This window comes from Gorilla gorilla, chromosome 8, assembly GCF_029281585.2.
Source record: "Gorilla gorilla gorilla isolate KB3781 chromosome 8, NHGRI_mGorGor1-v2.1_pri, whole genome shotgun sequence".
Lineage (NCBI taxonomy): Eukaryota > Metazoa > Chordata > Mammalia > Primates > Hominidae > Gorilla > Gorilla gorilla.
In genome coordinates, this window is record NC_073232.2 from 141,833,536 (window position 1) to 141,855,050 (window position 21,515).

At 50.2% G+C, this 21,515-nt stretch overlaps 1 protein-coding gene across 2 annotated transcripts in view; it reads left to right on the forward strand.

Moving 5' to 3' along the window:
- Positions 1 to 21,515, forward strand: part of MGMT (O-6-methylguanine-DNA methyltransferase) — a 303,685-nt gene that overhangs the window by 54,792 nt on the left and 227,378 nt on the right. For both annotated transcript variants that reach the window (XM_004050280.5, XM_063710582.1), the window contains exon 2: positions 16,318 to 16,454. In XM_004050280.5, coding sequence (XP_004050328.2) covers positions 16,318 to 16,454 — 137 coding nt within the window. The remainder of the gene's footprint in view (positions 1 to 16,317; positions 16,455 to 21,515) is intronic.

Consider the following 21,515-nt stretch of genomic DNA (forward strand, 5'->3'; position numbering starts at 1 on the left):
GCTCTCAGGATTCTTCAGATCAGGATGGCAAATGTTTCCTGAAATGGGCCAGGCCAGAAATATTTCTGGCTCTGTGATGTACAGCCTCTGGCACAGCTACCTGACCCTGCTGTTAGAGCTGCTGCAGACAGGACCCAGAGGAGGAGTGGGGCTACTACCTGTGATACTAGACCGAGGTTGCCGAAACTGGAGTGTCCCATTGTATGCACGTGTCCTAAAGCATCTCCTTCCATCTCCTTGTCTACTCCTACCGTGCGCATACAGAGCCCCTATGGTGCACGCGTACAGAGCCCCTATGGTGCATGTACAAAGCCCCTACGGTGCAGGTGCAGAGCCTCTACTTTGCGGGTGCAGAGCCCCTATGGTATGCTTTCAGAGCCCCTAAGGTGCACCTACAGAACCCCTAAAGTGCAGGTGCAGAATCCCTACAGTGTATGTGCAGAGCCCCTATGGTGCTAGTACAGAGCCCCTACGGTGCTAGTACAGAGCCCCTACAGTGCATGTACAGAGCCCCTACAGTGCATGTACAGAGCCCCTACGGTGTGGTGCAGAGCCCCTATGGTGCGGGTACAGAACCCCTATGGTGTGGGTACAGAACCCCTATGGTGCATGTACAGACCCCATACGGTGTGGGTACAGAACCCCTACGGTGCGCCTACAGAACCCCTACAGTGAGGGTGCAGAGCCCCTACAGTGCAGGTACAGAGCCCCTAAGGTGCAGGTGCAGAACCCCTAAGGTGCAGGTGCAGAACCCCTACGGTGCGCCTACAGAGCCCCTATGGTGAGGGTGCAGAGCCCCTATGGTGCGGGTACACAGCCCCTAAGGTGTGCCTACAGAGCACCTACGGTGAGGGTGCAGAGCCCCTACGGTGCGCGTACGGGGCCCCTATGGCACGCAGGCTTGCCCCGCCACCTGCTGTCCCCGGATTCCTGTCAGATGTCCGGGTGCCCAGCCTGACTGGGCATGGCTCTCCTGGAAGCAGTTTCAGGGCCAGTTCTGATCTCGGGTGGGGATGGAGAGCTGGTGTCTGGGCCGCTCAGAGCTCAGGCCCCGCACATCGTCAGAGTGACCTCACCAGCTCCAAGTGCCCCTTTTCCCTCAGTTTCGTTATTTGGGAAGTGAGGAGGTCACACCAGGCTGGACACGGGATTTCAGTCCGTGTGTCCCCCTGTTGCCCGGGGTGGCTGCATGCAGGGTGAGTTCAGGGAAGCTCTGGATGCAGTGAGCGAGGCCCTGCCCAGCCTCTTGGTGGGAGTCACTGGCCTCACAGCTCACTGCAATTCAGAGACCTGCAGTGTGAAGATTCTTCCAGATTACTAGATGGAAGGGACTTCAGTGAAATCATGTAAGAAAGGAAGTCACCCACTGGTAGTCTCAGAGAGGGAGCCTCTGGCACTCTGGCTCACAGCCGGGGCCAGATTCAAACTGTATCCAAGAGCAGCTGCTGAGAGACCCACCTCAGTCCTGCAGGAGTCCAGGCTCTCCCCCAGGCCCCCAGAGAGGGTGTTTCCACCTGGTACCTTGGGGAGATGTGGCCAGAGCTGCTGGAGGGAGCGTCTACCTGCTGGGGTCAGGGGGTCTCCATCCGCCCACAGTGTCAGCTCAACAAGTGTGTGCTGTCCACCCCAGGCCCAGGGCAGGTCCCACGAGGCTGAGGCTGCACCTTGCTGTCCAGGGGGCCGCAGCTGAGGCCTGTGCAGCCTCCCTAGTGCTAGTGCCAGCATGGTGCAGGAGTCGCAGCTCCAGGAGGACATGCAGGCTGCCTGCCATGAGAACATCCCTCTGCCGTTTGCAGACCGAGGCCCATGGGTGCAGAGGGAAGCGTGCCGGTGCAGGGCACGCAGGGCCGATGGGAGATGGACTGACCAGTGGTCTGGACCGAGCAGGCAGCAAAGGGCCCTGTGTGCTGAACTGAGCTGCTGGGACTTAATGCACACAGAACCACAGAACGTAATGGAGAAGAATTCCTTGCTCTGGGAAGCCTGGGTAAGGGTGAGTGGGAGATGAAGAAGACATCAGAATGCTGCTGAGTCTGGTGGGGGTTGGAGGTCACCGGAAATAGCTCCTCCCAAGTTTTACTCAGATCTTCTTGGCAGGGTGCATCTTAGCATTTGTAGAATGCACCAAGGAATGCCTGGGAAGGGCATGGGGGCCCTGCAGGGGTCACAGGCTGGGAGAGGAGGGGCTTACTGCCTTGGGCCCCTGGACACAGGTAATGCCTTTGCCTCAGGTGGCCAGAAGTGCCTGTAGGCTTTGCAGAAAGCTACTGTTCCTTTCCTGTGTGGGTGTGTGACTCCTGGATGGTTGCCGGAGAGTGCCCTGAGGCTGGGGTGGGTGCCCGTCCTGGAGCCCCCATCCCACAGTGCTCTTTGTCCGTAGGATCTGCGCACACAAGGGTTTGGTTGTTGAACCTGGAGACACACACTATGGTGAATCCCAGTGTTGACTGATTATATCATTAAGTGGGTCACATGACACAAAAACCGCACGTTCTGAATGTACAAATTCCATCCCAGTGCAGGTGGAAATTTGTATTAACCATGGCTTTCTTCACATGGCTTCTTTGCAAACAAACACTTGGTACTTTGCTAGTACAAGATCCTTCCTTGGTGGGGAGGGGTGTAATCCCATGTCAATGTCTGGACGAGGAGAAAGAGGAACTTCCCCTCAGCCAGTGGACGAGACTGTCCAGGCTGCTCCACAGTGGCCACAGAGAGCCCCCGGCACCTGCTCCGGGCAGGAATTGGTGGCTTTGGCCACCTTGCTTAATTGAGAAAGTTGATGTTTCCGTCAGATCTTCTTGTGTTCGCACATGTTACTTATTCTCTAAGAAGTCAGTGAAACTTCACCCAACTTTAGAGGCTATAAAGAATGAGGTTATTTTCTGCCATGACATATTTAAGCTGAAGCTTCCCAAGCCATAACAGTTTTAAGAAGTGACATTTCATTTTGAACACCAGCCTGCCACCTCTTTACTCCTCATGACAGACTGTCACTGTGCAGCACAGCAGTTAGTTGGTTCCTGAAGTGCCAGAAAATTCCCAGGTTGTGAGGAGTGTGCTGCTGGTGGGGTGAGATGTGCGACCCGGCGGGGGCTTCGGCGGGCACAGGTGGGAGACCCGGGCCAGAGCCCTGTGGGGTGAGCACCATCCTGGCCAGGCCACACGGCCGGGGCAGCTTCTTTCCCTTCTGCAAGGCAGTTGGCATTATCACGGATGTTAGCGTAGGAAGTTCTAGCAGGACTAGTTAAAAATGAGGGAAAACATGGTGTTTTCTCATTGTCTTCTTCATAGTAAACTAAAGGAATCATGCTTGATGAAGGCTGAAGTGTAGTATGATTCAATGGGGCATGAGACTGTGCTGAGGTCTCGGATGTCTCGGGCCTGGGGTCAGCTTGAAGAGATTCATAGGCGGGTCTCGAAGCCCATGCTGCCGGGAGGGCCGGGCTACCGACATGGATGGGTACAGCTCCCTGGTTCACACAAGACTTGGGGTTCCCTCCACCGTGGAATCCGTCTTGCTTTCACGGGATTTGGGGACTATGAAAGCTCTTCTCTTCTAATGCATTCCCGTTGTCTAGAGGCAGGGGAGCCCCATTTGATTTTAAAGGAACAGTCACAGTCCTGCCAGCTCCATAGAGAGAGCAGAGGTGGCCTCATGTTCTGAGCAGAGGGTGCGATGGTATTTCTGACCAGGCGGGACCCTGGCTGGACTCACAAGATTGTGTGAGTCCACAATGTGCTTGTCAGAAGCCAGGCGTCCTGGAGTTAGGGTCAGGTTCCCATGGTGGGTTTCATTACCCTCCTAGAGACTGGCGGGGTCCCAGCCTCTTGGAAGTGTCCGCTCAGACACTGCCAGGTGCCTTGGAGGTAGCAGAAGCATCTCTTGATGGCAAGTGTCCATTGTGACCTGTGTTGAAGACAAGGTCTGTGTGAGAAGGTGCACTGCTACCTACTGTGTCCTGATGACCTGGGAGTGTCGTGAAGGCAGAGCAGCCAGTGACCTTCTGAAACCAAAAGAGTGGCTGCCCACTCCGCCTCCTGGCTCCGGCACAGGGACGCTCCAGGGTTCTAAGGCCTAAGCTGGCTGCGCTACCTCCCGCCCTCAAGGACGATTGGCATCTCTGGCGTGCTCAGGCCCGTGCAGCCTTGCCAAACAAACAAACAAAAACAACTTGTAATTTTTCATTTTATCTGTATTTTACCATTAAAATGTTTTCCTCTACACAGTTAGCTACAGGCCGCACAGTATTTAGCCTGTGCCCGTGTCTCCCAGCTCTGCCGTGCACCGTGTATGTACACCTGAGTGTACTCAGGTTTGCACACCCCCTGACACTGGGACATTGATGTTATGGAACCTCTTCATATAGATTTTTCTTTGGTCTGCAGTGACATGGCAAGTAGGAAAGCCTTTTATGAAACCTCTTAAAGAAACAGATGATAGTTACTAAGAAGCTTCCAAAAAGACTTTTTTTTTTTTTTTTTGAGACAGTCTCGCTCTGTCGCCCAGGCTGGAGTGCAGTGGCGTGATCTCGGCTCGCTGCAACCTCCGCCTCCCAGGTTCACGCCATTCTCCTGCCTCAGCCTCCCGAGTAGCTGGGACTACAGACGCCTGCCACCATGCCCGGCTAATTTTTTTATTTTTAGTAGACACGGGGTTTCACCGTGTTAGCCAGGATGGTCTGGATCTCCTGACCTCGTGATCCACACGCCTCGGCCTCCCAAAGTGCTGGGATTACAGTTGTGAGCCACCGCGCCCGGCCCCAGAAAGATGTTTATAGGCTCATCTTGACAGTGTTCTGGTATCACAAACCAATTGTCAGTTAGAGCTAGAGTTGGTTTAGCTAAACTGTCGGAATGGATATGGGAGTGGCAGTTATAATCTGGAAACATTGTTCCAAAGTGCTTTAAGTTCCAGGGAATTTTTGGAGCAGTTTGTTAAAACTGTACACATTTACGTTTTCCGCCCTTTTCTCTAGGTGTGATCTATTTCTTTCACACACACACAGCAGTTTGTATGTTAACTGCTTGCTGACTGATTTCCTGCTTGATTGCACAGATTCAAAGCAGTGCATGAGCTTCAGAACAGCGTTTATCTTCCTGCATTACTCATATTTAGTTCCATATATGTACCAAAGAGAAGAGTTCAGAAAAGAAAACCAGATTTTATGTTAAGTATGATTTTTAAATGTAGACAGGTGCCAGTTTGTATCTCAAAATGGGTGATTTAAAGACTAGTGAACAGATTTCCTTAGATGTCCGTCTGCTTCTGGGATCTGATGTGTAGGCATCTTCACATTGGTTTTATAATGTGCCACGCGTCAGGTGTTGTTTCGATGGCTATGCTGAGCCCTTTAATAAGACGCACGTGCCTGGGGTGCTTCTGGAACCTTGCCGCCAGGACTCATTCTTCGACCATCCCTAATTCCCCAGCGTTCTTGTTGTTAGAGTATTCTTTACAACCAAAGCATCATTAATCAGAAAGGTGCTCTGCGGTGCAGGGTCGGCTCCGATGGCAGTAATAAAAACCGGCACACCTCCTATTCCAGGACCCAGACCCTGGAAGTCTGTGCGTAAGCCAAGACATGAGCAGCGTTTGTGGAATGCGGCTTCAGATAGAAAACTTCTTTCAATTTGCAGGCCTGGTTATGTAATTCTAATGCAGAATCTCCCCCTCGGTTCTTGCATGCCTGTAGCCGGGTTCACAGAACTTTAGCCACAAACAGGAGTGTTTCCCTTTTTCCAGGGCTCCCGTGTTAGGCCCCCACCAGGAGGCTTTGGGGTGGCGTTTGGGAACGCCGTTTGGATCCCTTCTCAGTTTGACATCCCAGGTGGCAGCTCCAGTTTTGTTTGGTGAAACGATTTCAATGTAACCAGAACCCCTTTCGGTTGTGAGAGCAGAATGAACTGAGCCGCACTTGACTGTCTTGTGCTGGATATGACCCAGCCGAATCCACGGGGAGACCCCTGGTTACAGCGGGGACCACGGGTGGGGTCTCTTAGCCGTGGCCCTTTATACTTGGTGAGCATCAGCCACACCACGTGGCCAGGTTTATGATCCAGGTGATAGGGATGAAGTGTTTTTGACACATGCTTTTTTTTTTTAAATTAAAATACTATCTCATGCCTGATTTTGAGGTGGGCTGAGCATGAGTCCTGAGGATGAGAGGGGCTTCCCCAATGCCCCTTATTCCCTGTTCAGAAGGGAGATTGCAAAGCTAGTTTTCATCTTGTGATGTCTTTGTGGGAGGTTGTGAGGCAGTCAGACACGGTCCTCTTCCTCCCCCAGGTGAGCCAATCTCCCCCTTCACACAGACTGGAAGCCCAGGCCACAAGGGACCTGGGCTACCTTGTTTGTAAACAGCTTACAAGGAGGCAGGTGATTTCTCTCTTTTAGCCTGTCGTTTTTATGTTTTTGAGGCGTGCTCTCACTGTGCTGCCCAGACTGGTCTGCAACTCCAGGACTCAGGCGATTCTCCCACCTCCGCCTCTGGATAGGTCGGACCGCAGGTGCACGTCACCACACCCGGCTAGTCTGTTTCTGTGTGTTTTCATTGCACAGGATACCTGCAGTGGAAATGGTTAAGAGGGAAAGACACAGAGCTGCAAAGGTGGTCCTGGAAGGACGGTTTTTAGACCTGACAGTTTTTAGTGCAGCAGGCCTGGAAAACGACTACCAGTAGGGGAAAAAGAAGACAGTTTCTGTTTCTGGGTCTCTTCCTTTTAATATGGCAGGAACTGGCCTCTGGCACCAACTGCTTAATTCAGAACATTGTTATTTAAACGCCATTCATGTTAAAAGGGAGATGAAACGAAATTCATTTTTCCAGAGGTCTCCAAATAGCCATGAAAAATCAATTTTTTTCTGCCACCAAGTACCATCAGCCACTCATGTGGTTTAGGTGGATGCCGTGGTGGTGCTGGGAGCACTACCAGCCTGTGGGGCCGTGGGCTTGTGCTTCGCCGGAGTGGGAAGTGGGGACATTAGGAAGCCCGACTGTTGAATCGCCTGGGCGTCCTAAATGTGGGCTGTGTTGTCGTCCCAAATGTGGGCTGTGTTGGCGTCCCTGTGCAAGCCCGAGAGGCAGACAGCACTGAGTCCACTGGATGCCTGCTTGTCTGGTTGCCCCTTAGACTATGGTACTCTCAGCGACATGGCTGTCCCATTATGTGCACATGGCCTGTTACAGCTTTTGGAGCCCCCCTTAGGACCGACGGTTCAAATTCTGGAAGTCCTAAACATTTGGGTCTTCCACGTCATTGTTTATTCTGCAGATTCGAAGCTGGAGTGTTTGAGTTAGACGGGACACTGGGGCTGCCTGCTTTCCTTTGACGGTACGCCGAGGGCCTCTCTGCCCCGTGTGTTCCCTGAGGTTCCAGTGGGTTGCTTCAGGGAAGGAGGGCCGGGAATTCCTCTCTGTAAGACAGGCCCCGTTTTATGCAGCTGTGAACCTTGTGCTTGGGTGTAGTAGGTGGTCGGCTCTTTTCTTTTCTCCTGTTCACAGCACGCTTATAGCCAGAGCAGACTCTATGATTTGCCTGGAGAGAGCTTGCACACACATCGTCAACCTGTCTCTGGTGGTTGTGGCTGCAGCCTCCCAGACACCTCTCCCTGTCCTCACCCTTGACACGCCTGGAATCCGTGTTCTCCCTCATTTCTCCGACTTGCATCCCAGGACTTGGCCCTCACGGCTCCAGGAGTTGCTGACGCAGCTTCATCTCAAAGCCAGGTCCTCTCCCTCCTGGTGACCTGGCCACCACCTTCTGCTCCTTAACGCTCTGTGCTGCTTCCAGCGCCAGTGCCTTTGCCTGTGCGCACCTGCCTGCCTCAGTCTCTCCTCTCCTCCTCTTCTCCACCCAGAAAACTACAACACTATCCCTCCTCTCTCAGCACCTCCTCCAGGAAGCCTTCCTGGACTCCCCAGGACATCCAACCCCTTGATACAGGCTCTCATTAATCCTGGAGTTCTCCTTCTGAATTCCTATCTCAATTATCATTGCATGATTCATATAATTAGATATTTTGTTCAACATATATTTGCTAAGAAATCGTGGGTGCCAGGCACTGTTATTCTAAATGCTGGGGATACAGCAATAGATCAGCTAAGACTACTCTGGTTTGAAGAAAAACAGGAATTCCTCAGAACACAGACTTGAAACCAGCCCAACTTTCCTGTTCTCACACAAGGAGAAGCCTAGCCAGCCATGGAGAGCTGCAGTGTGTAGTGGCTGTGGAGAGCTGCGGTGGTGTAGTGGTGCTTCTCTGAGAAAGTGACGTCTGAGCATGGTTGTGAGTGGGATGACAGTGGCCACTGTGCAGGCTGGGAAGGAGACAGAGCGGTAGAGCAGAGGCTGTGAAGCAAGAGCGAGGCCGGAGTGTGAGGGGCAGTGGCGGGGGGAGCGGGGGCGTGGGTGCGATGGGGTCATGGGGGACTGAGGCCAGAGAAGGAAGTGTGGCCCTGCCGAGTTTGGGACCATTTGGGCTAGGGGGCCCCCAAAGAGACCTGCCGTGTGGAGACCAGCCATGGAGAACTGTGGTGGAGTGGCCATGGAGAGCTGCGGTGGTGTAGTGGCCGTGGAGAGCTGCAGTGTGGAGACCAGCCATGGAGAACCGTGGTGGTGGAGTGGCTGTGGAGAGCTGTAATGTGGAGTGGCCGTGGAGAGCTGCAGTGGTGGTGTGGCCATGGAGAGCTGCGGTGGTGTGGCCGTGGAGAGCTGTAATGTGGAGTGGCCATGGAGAGCTGCAGTGGAGTGGCCGTGGAGAGCTGCAGTGTGGAGTAGCTCACAGTGTTGGGCCCTGATCTGTCAAGGCTCTTGGCCTTTTCCTCATGATCACTAGGTGGTTGCCACAGCTCCAGCCATCACATCTGCCATGTCAAGGAAGGAAGGGTAGGGGATGGTGCCATCTGACTTTAGAAAAAGTATATGAAAACAAGAACTCTCTGCAGGCTTCTCCTCACTCTGGCTACAGTTGTGACACATTTGCTGCCTGTATTGGGGCCTACATTCTAGTGAAGGTGACACAAGTAAGCAAATCACGGCACTGTGATTCCAGGTCATGTAAGGAAAATAAGGCAGAGAAAGAAGGGGTGGAGGTGGTGACTGTTTTCGGCGGCTTCTCTGAGAAAGTGACATCTGAGCATGGTTGTGAGTGAGATGACAGTGGCCACTGTGCAGGCTGGGAAGGAGACAGAGCGGTAGAGCAGAGGCTGTGAAGCAAGAGCGAGGCCGGAGTGTGAGGGGCAGTGGCGGGGGGAGCGGGGGCGTGGGTGCGATGGGGTCATGGGGGACTGAGGCCAGAGAAGGAAGTGTGGCCCTGCCGAGTTTGGGACCATTTGGGCTAGGGGGCCCTCAATTTTTTTGGCACCGGGGACCAGTTTTGTGGAAGACTAATTTTTCCACAGATGGGAGTGGGGGGATGGTTTGGGGATGAAACTGTTCCACCTCAGATCACCAGGCACTAGATTCTCATAAGAAGCGTCCAGCCTAGATCCCTCCCATGCACAGTTCACAATAGGCTTCACACTCCTATGATAATTTAATGCTGCCGCTGACCTGACAGTAACGCTCGCTCACCCGCTGCTTACCTCCTGCTGTGTGGCCCGTTTCCTAACAGGCCACGGACTGGACCCCTGGTTTAAGCCATATCCACAGGAAGTGTTTTCTCATCATGATGGAAATGAAGGGAAGATGTCATCTGATTTACTTGTGTGTGTTTTCATTTTATTCTAATCTTTATTTTTTTTTAACTCACAGAATTATTTTACACCTCAGTTTTTATTCAGAGAAGCATTAACCATCATTTGTTTTGCATATAAGACATGGTGAGATCACAATAAGTGGAGAATGTTTGCCATTGTTTTTCTACTTGACATCAACAGTGTAACATATTAGCTTTTTTTTTGTATGTTATATTTACCCATGTATTCATAATTTTGGGTACTCTTTATTTCTTTGTATAGCTCTCATTTTTCTTTTTCCTGTTTTTTCTTTCTTTTTTTTCAGTGGGGACGGGGTCTTGCTCTGTTACCCAGGCTGGAGTGCAGTGGCACTATCGTGGCTCACTGCAGCCTCGACCTCCTGGGCTCAAGCAATCCTGCTGCCTCAGCCTCCCGAGTAGCTGGAACTACAGGCACATGCCACAAGCCTGGCTAATGTTTTTTATATTTTTTAGTAGAGCTGGGGTTTCACCACATTGCCCAGACTGGTCTTGAACTCGTGGGCTGAAGTGATCCTCCTGCCTCGGCCTGCCAAAGTTCTGGGATTATGGGTGTGAGCCACCATGACTGGCCCAGATTGGATATTAATACAGTTTTTTTCTCCTTGAAAAGTTGACTCGTACTAACTGTAGAAAGCTGAGAGAATGCAGATAAAAAAGGAATAGTTTAAATCATCCTACCTTATTTGATTTTTTAAAAATAAACTGATTTTGGAATAATCTTAGATTTTTGGAAAAGTTGCAAGCAACGTACGGTGTGGTTTACTTTTTGTGGGTAATTTTTCTCCCCCCAGGAGATCACATTTGTCTCCTTCCAGTTTCTGGCACCTTAGCCCAGTAGCTCCTGGGTAGGGGTGCTGAGGCATCGGTTAAACGTCTCTTGATCGTTCCTGGTTTGTTTCCCGTTATTTGGTCTCCCTTTTGCTTCTCCCCTGGTTGGGTTTCTCCTCACTTCTCAGTGGGTTATTTCCACAATCGACCTCGGTTCTGGTCCAGTCTTGACAGAGCTGCCAGAGGGAGCCTCGAAATGCAAACCAGCTGCATCTCCTCTTGTTGAAAACTCTGTGGCTTTTCAGGGAAAAGGCAGCCAGCAGGACCGGCCTGGCCATGGCGGCCTCAGGGCCCGAGGGTGGCTGTGTCCCCCACGCCTCTCCAGGCACACCAGGCCTCATCCCCCAGCTTTCGTGGTGGGTACCTTCACCCTGGCTTGCGTGGCTCCTCACCCGGTGGCCCCTCCCCATAGTTCAGTTCTCTGTGTAGGTGTCAGTTTCTCCATAAGCTCTCAGCTGCCCACACTCTCCCACCGAAGTGTGGCCCCAGCCCTGCGGAGTGGTTCCCTAACCGCCACTCTGCCCACCTCGTGCTAGCCTGGGTGTGGGCTTGCCTGCTGGCTCTGGGCTCAGGCTGGGGTGCTGTCAGAGTTGCAGGGGTCACAGTGAATCTTCATCTTCCGTGGGCCAGTCCCCTTCCCAGAGTCCCTCCTGGGGCTGTGGGTCTGGCCTCCCCGTTGAATGGCCCTCTCTTGAGGATGTTGGGCATTGGTGAAGATCCTGATGGGATCTCATCACTGGAGTCAGACGTCTTTCTTCCTGGGTCTGGGGCATGGCGGTATTACTGTGTGGGCTGTTGGGAGAGGGTCCGTTACCCTCATGGCTGCTTGTGACCTGTCCAGGCCACCACTGTGCCAGCCTTTGTGTGGCCGGTATTGTGGCTTCTAAGTTGAGCCTCCTGCCTGGCTGGGTTGCGATGGTTTCACTCCTGTCACGTTTTCATGCTATTGAAACTCACTTTTCTCACTGCCTGATTTCTGGCTTTTGTGGGTCCCTCCTGGTGTCCATGATGCCCCCATTTAGTCTGCAGGCATCCCCCCACCTCTCTGCTGGCCCGGTATGCACACCTGCTAGGTCAGCCCTGGGCATCGCATCAGAGACGCTGCCATGCTCGATGGCCTGGGGCTTCTGTCCTGTAGAGGCCTCAGCCATTGCATTTTAGGAATCGGCACTAAACTAACTTCTACCGCTGCCCACAGAAGAACTGTGCCAAATGCTCTGGTTGTCTACAGGAAAAAAAGGTAGTATGCAGGTTTCAGTGGCATATCAAATTCCATTTTTGCGGGCCTCTGTGGGAGGCTTGCTCTTAGCGGGGGTTGGCGGGGGTGGGGGGTGGGGATGGGTTCCAGCTCATTGTGGTGTTCAGGTGAAATGAGGCAGGGCTTTATTTTGATCCTATTTAGGTTGTAAGCAGGTCTGAGGAATTCACTTCCTCATGCTTCACATACCTAAATAATTAGCCAGTTGGATATGGACAGGAGCTGGAATCTGTTGCTCATTTGTAAGTCAGATTCTGAACTCATTCATTATTGCAGTTATAAACTGGTTGCCTTTTTTCGGTTCTTGGAATGATTTGGATGGAGCTGACCTGGTCCCCCCAACTCCTCGCTTTGTGATTGATTCAGTGTGTTCCCATGGCTTCAGGCCACCTTTGCTGGTCAGGGGAGCTGGTTCCGAGGGCTTGAGGCCAGCCTGCCCTTTGGATGAGAGGCCCATGCCATGATGCTGGTCATGGGGATAGCACCACAGGGCTCAGTCAGGGATATGCCAGAGCTTTAGGGTCCCTTGGGCCAGCAGCTGGGGTCCTTGGGCATTTCCTGGGTGGCGGTGCTCTCTGGGGTGCAGAGTTGGTCATTCCAGGGCAGGCAGTTCACTTGGCCACACCAGGTTTGGCTGGAAGCCTTCTCCACCGCATTCCCAACCGCTGGCCTCCCAAGTTTGGCTTCTTGTGGTCAGGGCCCAGACCCTGATAACCTTGAGGACTCCTCTCTCCGGGAGGCTGTCGGGGCTAAGCTGCCTGTGGCCCTCCACCGCCCTGCTCCTTCCTCCGGGTGGGGGACACCCCATCCCCTATGCCCCCGCTTCAGCTTGCTGGGATTCACCCCCAGTGGCCTTCCAAGGCTCCTGCCTTTCTCCCTGGCCCTGTCTTTGCACACTCCAATGTCTTCCCCTTTGGCTGACGCTTGGATTGGGGGTGAACTCGAGGTGTGGTCTGTGCAGAATGGCGTGACAGCCCTTCCAGCCCGTCACAGTGTGTAGTGCCCAAAGCCCTGGCCGTGGCCGTCTCAGGTTAGACCCTCGGAGTGGCACTGTCAGGTAGAGGAGTCAGGGGTCTTATTGATGAGGAAATAGAGGCTTGAGAGAGGAGTGCGCAGCTGCTGTCTGACCAGCCCCCACATGGGGCACTCCCCAGTCCGAATATCTGCAGTGCAGCTTCAGGCGCTGATGTGGGCAAACCCTTCCTCTCCCAGGCCGTCCCTTCCTGCAGCTGCTCGGACACTGGCACATGTTGGCGGGCGTCAGCACCAGGGCTGGGCTCCTGCCTGGGACTCGAATCGGGAGCAGGTCCCACGGAGGCAGAGCAGCCGAGAATCAACGGTGGCCATAGCCACCACATCCTGTTTCCAGGGGCAACGGTGGCAACAGTGCCAGCTGCCATGCCTGCTGTGCCTGGTTGCCCCACAGATGTTTCCTGAAGCTTGATTTTGGCTGTGATTGGAACATGGCCAGTTCTGGTTCCTACTGTTTTCTGAGCCTGCTCCTCCAGCCTTCCCAGAAGTTCTTTGAGTTGTGGAGTAGCCTTTCAGTAAACGGCATTTGTGCTTAAATTAGCCCATGTCAGTTTCTGACACCTGCTGTTAAGAGTGCTACCTGATGCAGGTGCTCGGGGCTGGCCAGGATCCCCACCTGAGTCCGGAGCCCTGAGCCCAGGCCTCCTGACTCCGACAGCCTGCAGCCCTGCCCGAAATGGGATGATAGAGCAGCAAACGTGGCTCCATGGAGAGCGAAACCCAAGCTGGGCTGTTTACTGCCAGTCTGCTGGGAGCTTTGACCCACCATCATGCAGGGCGAGTTTCCAAGAAATGGCGAGAGAGCATCCAGATTTCTCACGTTGCCTCTAGAGCCCTGTTGTCTGACCAGTATCTTCTGTGAACATACTTTGGGAAATGCTCTCATGGACGCTTGGCCTGGATGGTGGTCACACTGGTAATTCAGTTCCACAAGTATTTTATGAGCCCCTTGTGTGTGTGATGCGTGCTGTTCTTCAGGGAGCCCTGAGCAGAGCTGCCAGCATCCTGCCTGAGAAGCAGTGGCCCGGGATGGTGGGAGATGTCTGCAGGCGCAGGGCGGAGGCTGGGGGCCAAGATTGTGGCTCTGAGAAATGGAGATGGGAGAAGGGGAGCCAGTCACTTTGGAAGAATGGGCGGGATGGTGATGCTTTGAATGAGACTTGGGGGGGTTGGGGCAGCGTGCTCCAGGGGATGAGATCAGAGGTGAAGGGGTTGGGCTAAAATGTTGATCATGGTGGGAATAGCAGTGATCCCCAAATCCTACAGAGCCTTTGGGAAGCCTGGTCTTTGCATACGTTCCCTCTAAACTCGTGCCGACGTTGTGATTTGGTCTGGTTTATCCTACAGACAAAGACGGTTGAAGCACCAAGAGTGATTTTCTCACAGCAAAGGGACAGAGGGCGGGAGGCCGTGATTTGCACCCCCTGCCTTTATCTGGCCCCTGCCACATGGTAAGTGGAAGGCAGGTGGCTCCTTCCACAGGGCTCTCTTTGCCCTCTCGGGAAGCCTGGTTTTTACCCTTGAGGCAGCAGGGAGGCTGCAGGGTGAGATGTTGAAGGAGTGTGATGTGGGCAGAGCCTCTCTGATGGGGCATGGTTTCTGGCACATCCCATTTCCATATTCTGGGGTGATCGAATGGGATCCGGTTCAAATCCCTGTCAGTCTGCACAGAAAAGGGGAGGTTGTGCAGGCGGCTCTGGAGTGTGACCGTTTAGGATTGAATCTTGAGAGTAATGCTTCTACAAAACACTTGTGTAGTTTGCGGTCCGCTGCCCGACCCTGGTCCCTTTAAGGGACATAAATGCACCTCTCTCTCCTCGTTCTTGGAAAGACAGATGAGAGAACCAAAGCGTGGCCTTAGAAGCATGTGTAAGACACAGAAAGGAAAGATCAGCTGGAGTGCTGGTGAAGGGTTTCACAGGATAGGAGACCAGGCAGCAAGGTGCCCAGCGGACAAGCAGGGAGGGGGCCTTCAGTGAAGGCGCAGAGATTTGGGATGCATGCGGGATTCAGACCTGCTTCATCGTGGGAACAGAGCAGGAAGGTGCCAGTGAGCTGCCCTCCCAGGGGTCAGCAGACCTTTCTGTAGAGGGTTCCAGGGGTCCGCAGGCCTTTTCTGTAGAGGGCCAGAGAGTCAGTGTTCTGCGCTTGCAGGGCCACACTGCCTCTGTCACAACTGCTCACCTCTGCCACTGTAGCACGGAAGCAGCAGGAGATTGTGTGTAAATAAATGAACACAATTGTGTCTCAATAAACCTTTATTTACAAAGACAGGTGCAGTGAGTGAGCTTTGCCCCACAGGCTCTAGTTTGTTGCCCCTGCTCCAGCCCCTTGATGTAGGGAGCCCTTGCTTTGTTGTTCTCAGTGAACTTTGAGGGCTGATGGTTGGGTTGGAGTGGGAAGAGCCCAGGTGTGATGGGAGCCGTGAGGATGGCCTTCCTTGAGTAGCCACGAGCTGCTGTGGGTCTTCCTGAGAAGCTGTGGCAATGGGAGGACAGAGGTAAAATAGCAAGACCCAGTGCTTAAGGAGGCTGAAGAGGGAGGATCGCTAGAGCCCAGGAGTTCAAGACTGCAGTGAGCTAGGATTGCACTGCTGCTCTCCAGCCTGGGTGGCAGAGCAAGACCTCGTCTCTAAAAAAAAAGAAAGAAATGTACAAGTGTAAAGGTAGCCTATAGATGTGTTCCCCTGTATTCCCCAGGCTCTATTCTTCAGCCTCCTGAGCAGCTGGAACTACAGGTGTGTGCTATCACACCCAGCTAATTTTAATTCTTTTTGGGCAGGGTCTTGCGACGTTGCCCAGGCTGGTTTCAACTCCTGAGTTCAAGTGATCTTCCTGTCTCAGCCTTCCAAAGTGCTGGGATTACAGGCATGAGCCACTGCACCCAGACTTATACATCTCTTTAAATGTAAATTAAAGGTGCTTTGCACAGCATTAGTGGAACACCCCAGCATTGCTCATCCTCTCCGGGCTGGCTCCTAACACAGGTGCCATGGCGTAGGTGCTGAGTTGAATCTCTGTTTTTGTAAGTCATTGCATACATGCTTCATTCTAAAATGTACTTTATTCCAAATATTGAACAGTTTGTCTTCGGGATTTATTGTCTGTGGTAGTTGTTTTATTAATTGTTTTAGTAAAACAAAGTTAGCTTAGTTGTGGGAATTATTTAAAAGGAGCTCTTACCAGGTCAGCTTCCTTTGGTGTTGCGTTGGTTAAAGATAAACGAGAAGAATCGGGATATAGTAATTTTAGGAAATAAAAGGAGACTGTAGTATTGGTTGGCTGCTCTAGGTAATGGTGGTAATTTTCTGTCTTCAGAGTAACCATATTGTAAAAAATGATGCATCATATAATTCCAAAAATGAGGAAGAGCTTTGGAATATATTTTGTGTGTTAAATAACCAGTACTTCTGTTGTGTGTTTTGTATACGACCAGCCTCTTACATATACACTTTGTCTTAAAAATTATTTCTGTTTAGGTACTTGGAAAAATGGACAAGGCTTGTGAAATGAAACGCACCACACTGGACAGCCCTTTGGGGAAGCTGGAGCTGTCTGGTTGTGAGCAGGGTCTGCACGAAATAAAGCTCCTGGGCAAGGGGACGTCTGCAGCTGAGTAAGTATGAGCCCACGTGATCCTGTATACCGCACATGCTGAAGCAACCGAGGAGTATACGTGATAACGGCTTGTTTTCCATTGATCGCAGGGTAACGCATAGCCTTACCCCCACAACCGCAACTACGAGTCCGTCTCTCAAAACAGCGTGCTGCGACGGCTCGTGCGTTTGCAGCTTCCCTGTGTGTTGCCCAGGAGCTCTCCACCTCCGATGAACCCAGGGCCATTCCCTTCATACCCTTTCATTAGTAGCTCCAAGATGTTTGATTAAGGTGTACGTTTACAGAGGAGTTGGTTGGTGATGAGCATTGAACATTTGGGTTCTTCAGCATATGTCTCTGGAAATTTAGAGACAGGGAGATGCAGGATTAATCTTGATAAAAAAAAAAAAAAAATCCAGACCAGCGTTCCCTGTTCCTCCAGAGTCTGCCAGGTGAGTTTCGTACTAGGACTGCTTGATGTTCTGGAATCCCTTAACCAGGAGTCCCACTTGCCTTTTGAGAGCCGTGGTCAGACCCTTGGCGAGGGTGTGGCTGAGGATGGCCCTGCCAGGGGGAAGGGCCCGAAAGCCCCTTTTCAGCATGACTTTAAGTTCTTGTCATTTCTAAGAGCGTGTATGTTTCTCTTTTTGTGAACAGCTCCCACTATATTTCTCTAATTGCAAAAACGTAAGAAATGTAAAGCATTCCTTAGTGTTTTGCTTTGAAATGTAACATTTAATTTCCTCCGTTCATTCTATTAAAATTGTAGCTCTTGTTATTTCTGACCAAAGAAGAAGAAGAAAAAAAAACACCCACTCCTATGCTTGGTGTTTCTCTTAACTGGCTAATAAACACAATGCCAAGAACATTAGATAAAGAAAATACATAAGAAACATAAAAATTGATTTTAATGGACCCCTGTCAGAGACAGCCATAATGAGCACAAGTGCAGTCATAAATATCAGCACTCGCCTCTGCTGTCGAGATTTTTCCTGTAGAGCTGCGCGTTACAATCAATATAGTCTTTTTGAGACCAAAAAATAAGCAAACCTTTGAACCATATGAATATACTCTTTTCAATTTCTATGAGAACCATCTGGCTGTAGTGTTCAGAAAATCACAGGCACCAAATAATTTGTAGGGGAAAATGCCATTTTGTCTTTTAGCATGTTCAGTTGCACAATAAATCATAGAAATTATGTGTTGGTTTTTTTTTTCTTTTGGGAAAAAGTAAAGGTACAAAGTGAATTTGGGGAAGAAAAAGGAAAACAAAGCAAAACAAACATTATAAGATATGTTTAGTTAAGTGCCCATTGTGGATTAGGCAAATAGGATGAAGACGCTTAATTTTGAATTTCTACTTTACGAACTTTCTGAATCAAGTTAGGATCAGGTTCAGGTGTAAAAACAGCCGTGAAATAATGCTAAATCCTGAATAGGATCTGGCTGATTGCTCTCTTGAAAACACACCTGTAGACAAACCATGGGAGCTGGGGCTGGTGCCTTCATGGCCCCCGGGAACTTGGGCTCCTCTGAGCTTGGGGTCTCCAGATGGTGGTCCCTGCCCTGGTGCTTCAAGACAGCTCCTGGGCCTCTGCCACAGGTAGGGGAGAAAGAAAGGAGGGCGTGTCATATATGGGCTAAAATTAGGTGTCCTGTGAGTAAGGAAGGAGTGGGATTTGGGGGGCAGCCAGCAGTATTTGTGTGTAGTTAATTTTAGTGGGGGGAGCATTTAAAAGTTTGAGAATAGTATACAAAAGTATATGAATAGTCAATTAAGTTTAACATTTTATCATTTTTAAAATTTAGGTAAAAATTACATAGAAGTCAGATTTCAAGTGTACAATTCATTTGACAAAAGTGTACAACTGTATAACTACCGCCGAAGATATAGAACATTCAAGATATGGAACATTCCAGAAAATTCCCTTGTGCCCCCTAAAGTTAGTCCTCTTTGTGAATTTTTGTTTCCATTTCTCCAGAGTAAATTCCTGAGTGTGGAATTGCTGGGCTGGATGGCAAATGTATGTTTAACTTGACAAGAAATTGCCAAAACTTTCTTCAGAGCGGGATGATCTTAAATTTCCACTAGCAGTGTGTGAGTTTCAGTTACTCCACGTTCTTGGCAGCACTTGGTGGTGTCAGTTTTTCAGATTTTAGCCATTCTGGCTGGTATGAAGTTTATCTCACTGTGGTTCTAATTTGCACTTCGCTGATGACTTATCCTGATGAAGTCTTGGCCATTCATGTGTTTTCTTTGTGAAATATCTACTCAAGTCTTTTGCCCATTTTTTTTTTATTTCTTTGAGATGGAGGCTTGCTCTGTCACCTAGGCTGGAGTGCAGTGGTGCAATCTCGGCTCACTGCAACCTCCGCCTCCTGGGTTCAAGCAATTCTCCTGCCTCAGCCTCTGGAGTAGCTGGGATTACAGGCACGCACCGCCACACCTGGCTAATTTTTGTATTTTTAGTAGAGACGGGGTTTCACCATGTTGGTCAGGCTGGTCTCTAACTCCTGACCTTGTGATCTGCCTGCCTCGGCCTCCCAAAGTACTGGGATTACAGGCGTGAGCCACTGCGGCTGGCCACCTTTTGCTCATTTTAAAATTAGAGCTTTCTTGTTTGTGTTTTTGCTGATGTTATTGATTTGTGGTTCTGGATGTAAGACTTTTGTCAGATGTATGTATTGTGATGATTTTCTCACAAGTTGGAGGCCTGCTTTTTTGTTTTTCCAATAGTGTCTTTTGATGAGTAGAGGTTTTAAATTTTGAACAAGTCCATATGTCTTTTTTTCCCTTTATGTTTAACACTTTTTGTGTTCTCTGTAAGAAATATTTGTCTACTGTAATGTCTGAGATAAATTCTCCCGTAATTTCTTTTAAAAGCTTTGTAGTTTTTTTTATGTTTAGATATATGTGATCCATTTTGAATTACCTTTTTGTGAGGTACAGAGTTTATTTTTTCCCTGTAGCTATTTAGTTGTTTTAGCATCATTTGTTGGAAAATAAAAATCGTCTCCTTTCTTCATTGAATTACCATCAGTTGACCAAGGGTGTGTGAGCCTGTTTCTGTTTTGCTCTGTTTGGTTCAGCCTACCTTTGCCTGTTCTATGCCCGTTCCATGCTGGCTTGGTTAGGTAGCTTTGTGATACATCTTTTGTTTTGTTTTGTTTTGTTTTGTTTTGTTTTGTTTTGAGACGGAGTCTTGCTCTGTCGCCCAGGCTGGAGTGCAGTGGTGTGATCTCGACTCACTGCAAGCTGTGCCTCCTGGGTTCACGCCATTCTCCTGCCTCAGCCTCCCGAGTATCTGGGATTACAGGCGCCCGCTGCCACGCCCGGCTAAATTTTTGTATATTTAGTAGAGACAGGGTTTCACTGTGTTAGCCAGGATGGTCTCCATCTCCTGACCGCGTGATCCGCCCACCTCGGCCTCCCAAAGTGCTGGGATTACAGGCGTGAGCCACTGTACCCGGCCTGTGATACATCTTGATGCTAGGTAATGTGAGTCCATGAATCCTCTAAATTTATTTATTTTTGAATGGTTTGGCTTCTATGTCTCTTAAGTTTGCCTATTACTTTTAGTATTCAGGTGTAAATTTCTGCAATGCTTCTTTTTCGGATTTCGACTGGGAGTTCATTGAACCTGGTTGTCAATTTTGGGAGGGTTGACATCTTGATACTGAAGTGTTCAGTTCTTGGCTTTGACTGGCATCTGCATTTGTTTGGGTTCTTTCATTGTCCTCGGCAGCGTTGGGTGGTTTTTCAGCCTGGAGGCTTTGCTTATCTGGCAGACTCCATTTCTAAATACTTTGTTCTTGATGGTATTCTAAATTAGGTTGAAAGTTTTTAACCTTTTAATTTATTGCTGCTTGTATTTAACAACTGACTTGTATGTTGATCTTATATTCTGGGATCTTGACTTAATTCATGTATTTGTTCCAGGGTTGTTTTGAGATTGCTTAGGATTCTGTATAAAAATTCATGATGTCTATGAATAAAGACAATATGCTTCTTCCTTTCTGATTGTTATGCTTTAATTTCTTCTATTGAGCTGTCCAGAACCCTCCAGGATGACTTCAGTAAGTGTGGCGACAACAGACGTCCTTCCCTGTTTCCTGGTTTGGGGGAGCTTGCAGGATTTCACCAATGAGGACTTGCTCCCCATGTTGGGTTTCAGAGGCGTCTTCCTCACTGTGTGGAATTTTTGTCAAATGATTTTCATGTATGTGTTGACATAGTCATGTGCTCTTGCTCCTTTATTCTTTAAATTTGGTAGAATAAATTTTTAGAATTTTAAACCAGGTGTATACTTTTCTCTTTTTTTGGTACTGTCTTTGTCTTGTTTTGGAATTAGTCTCATTCTGATGACAGATCAGTTTGGAAGCATTCCCTCTTCTATTTTCTGAAAGAGTTAAGTGTTGGATTGATATTACCTTATCTCCAAATTTTGGGATGAATGCACCTTGGATGCCATCTGGGTCTGGTGTCAGAAGCCTTTTGTGAAGCTTCCTGGTTTAGTAGAATTGGGTGCTGCCTTCCCTCATCTCGGGGTGCTCCCCCCTGGAGCCATCTGTGCTCTGTGTGGCTGCTGTCCTCTGGTTGCTGAGTGACAGTGGCTGCTGGGGTTTGGGGCAGCATCCTGCTGGCTCTGGCCCCTGCCCTCACCCTTCTCCGAGTGCCTGTGAGTCCCAGGGTGGTCCTTGCTTCCTCTGAATGGGTGTTTCTTTAGTAGATAAATTACAGGTTGACCACTGGGCCTTCTTCAGTGACATTGCATCTGTGCTTCTGTACCAAGTGTGATTCCCGCTCCCCAGGTGAGTCCACTTACCTGTGTGTGGCTTCGCACGGGGACCAATGACTTCCTTGCATAGTTACCTTTCCCTCCCTAAAAACATGTGTGAGAAGCACATCAGTTGGGAAAGTGATATATTTTCCAAAAGGGAAGCAACATAAGCTGCTTTTAAGTTAGTTTCATAACTGCCTGACAGTATCAGGTTTTTGTGAATGCCATCACGTCCAGGAGCACTTGGCCTCTGCAAGAGCGGAGCAGCTCCCCTGCGCCATCTTCCCGCAGCTGCAGAG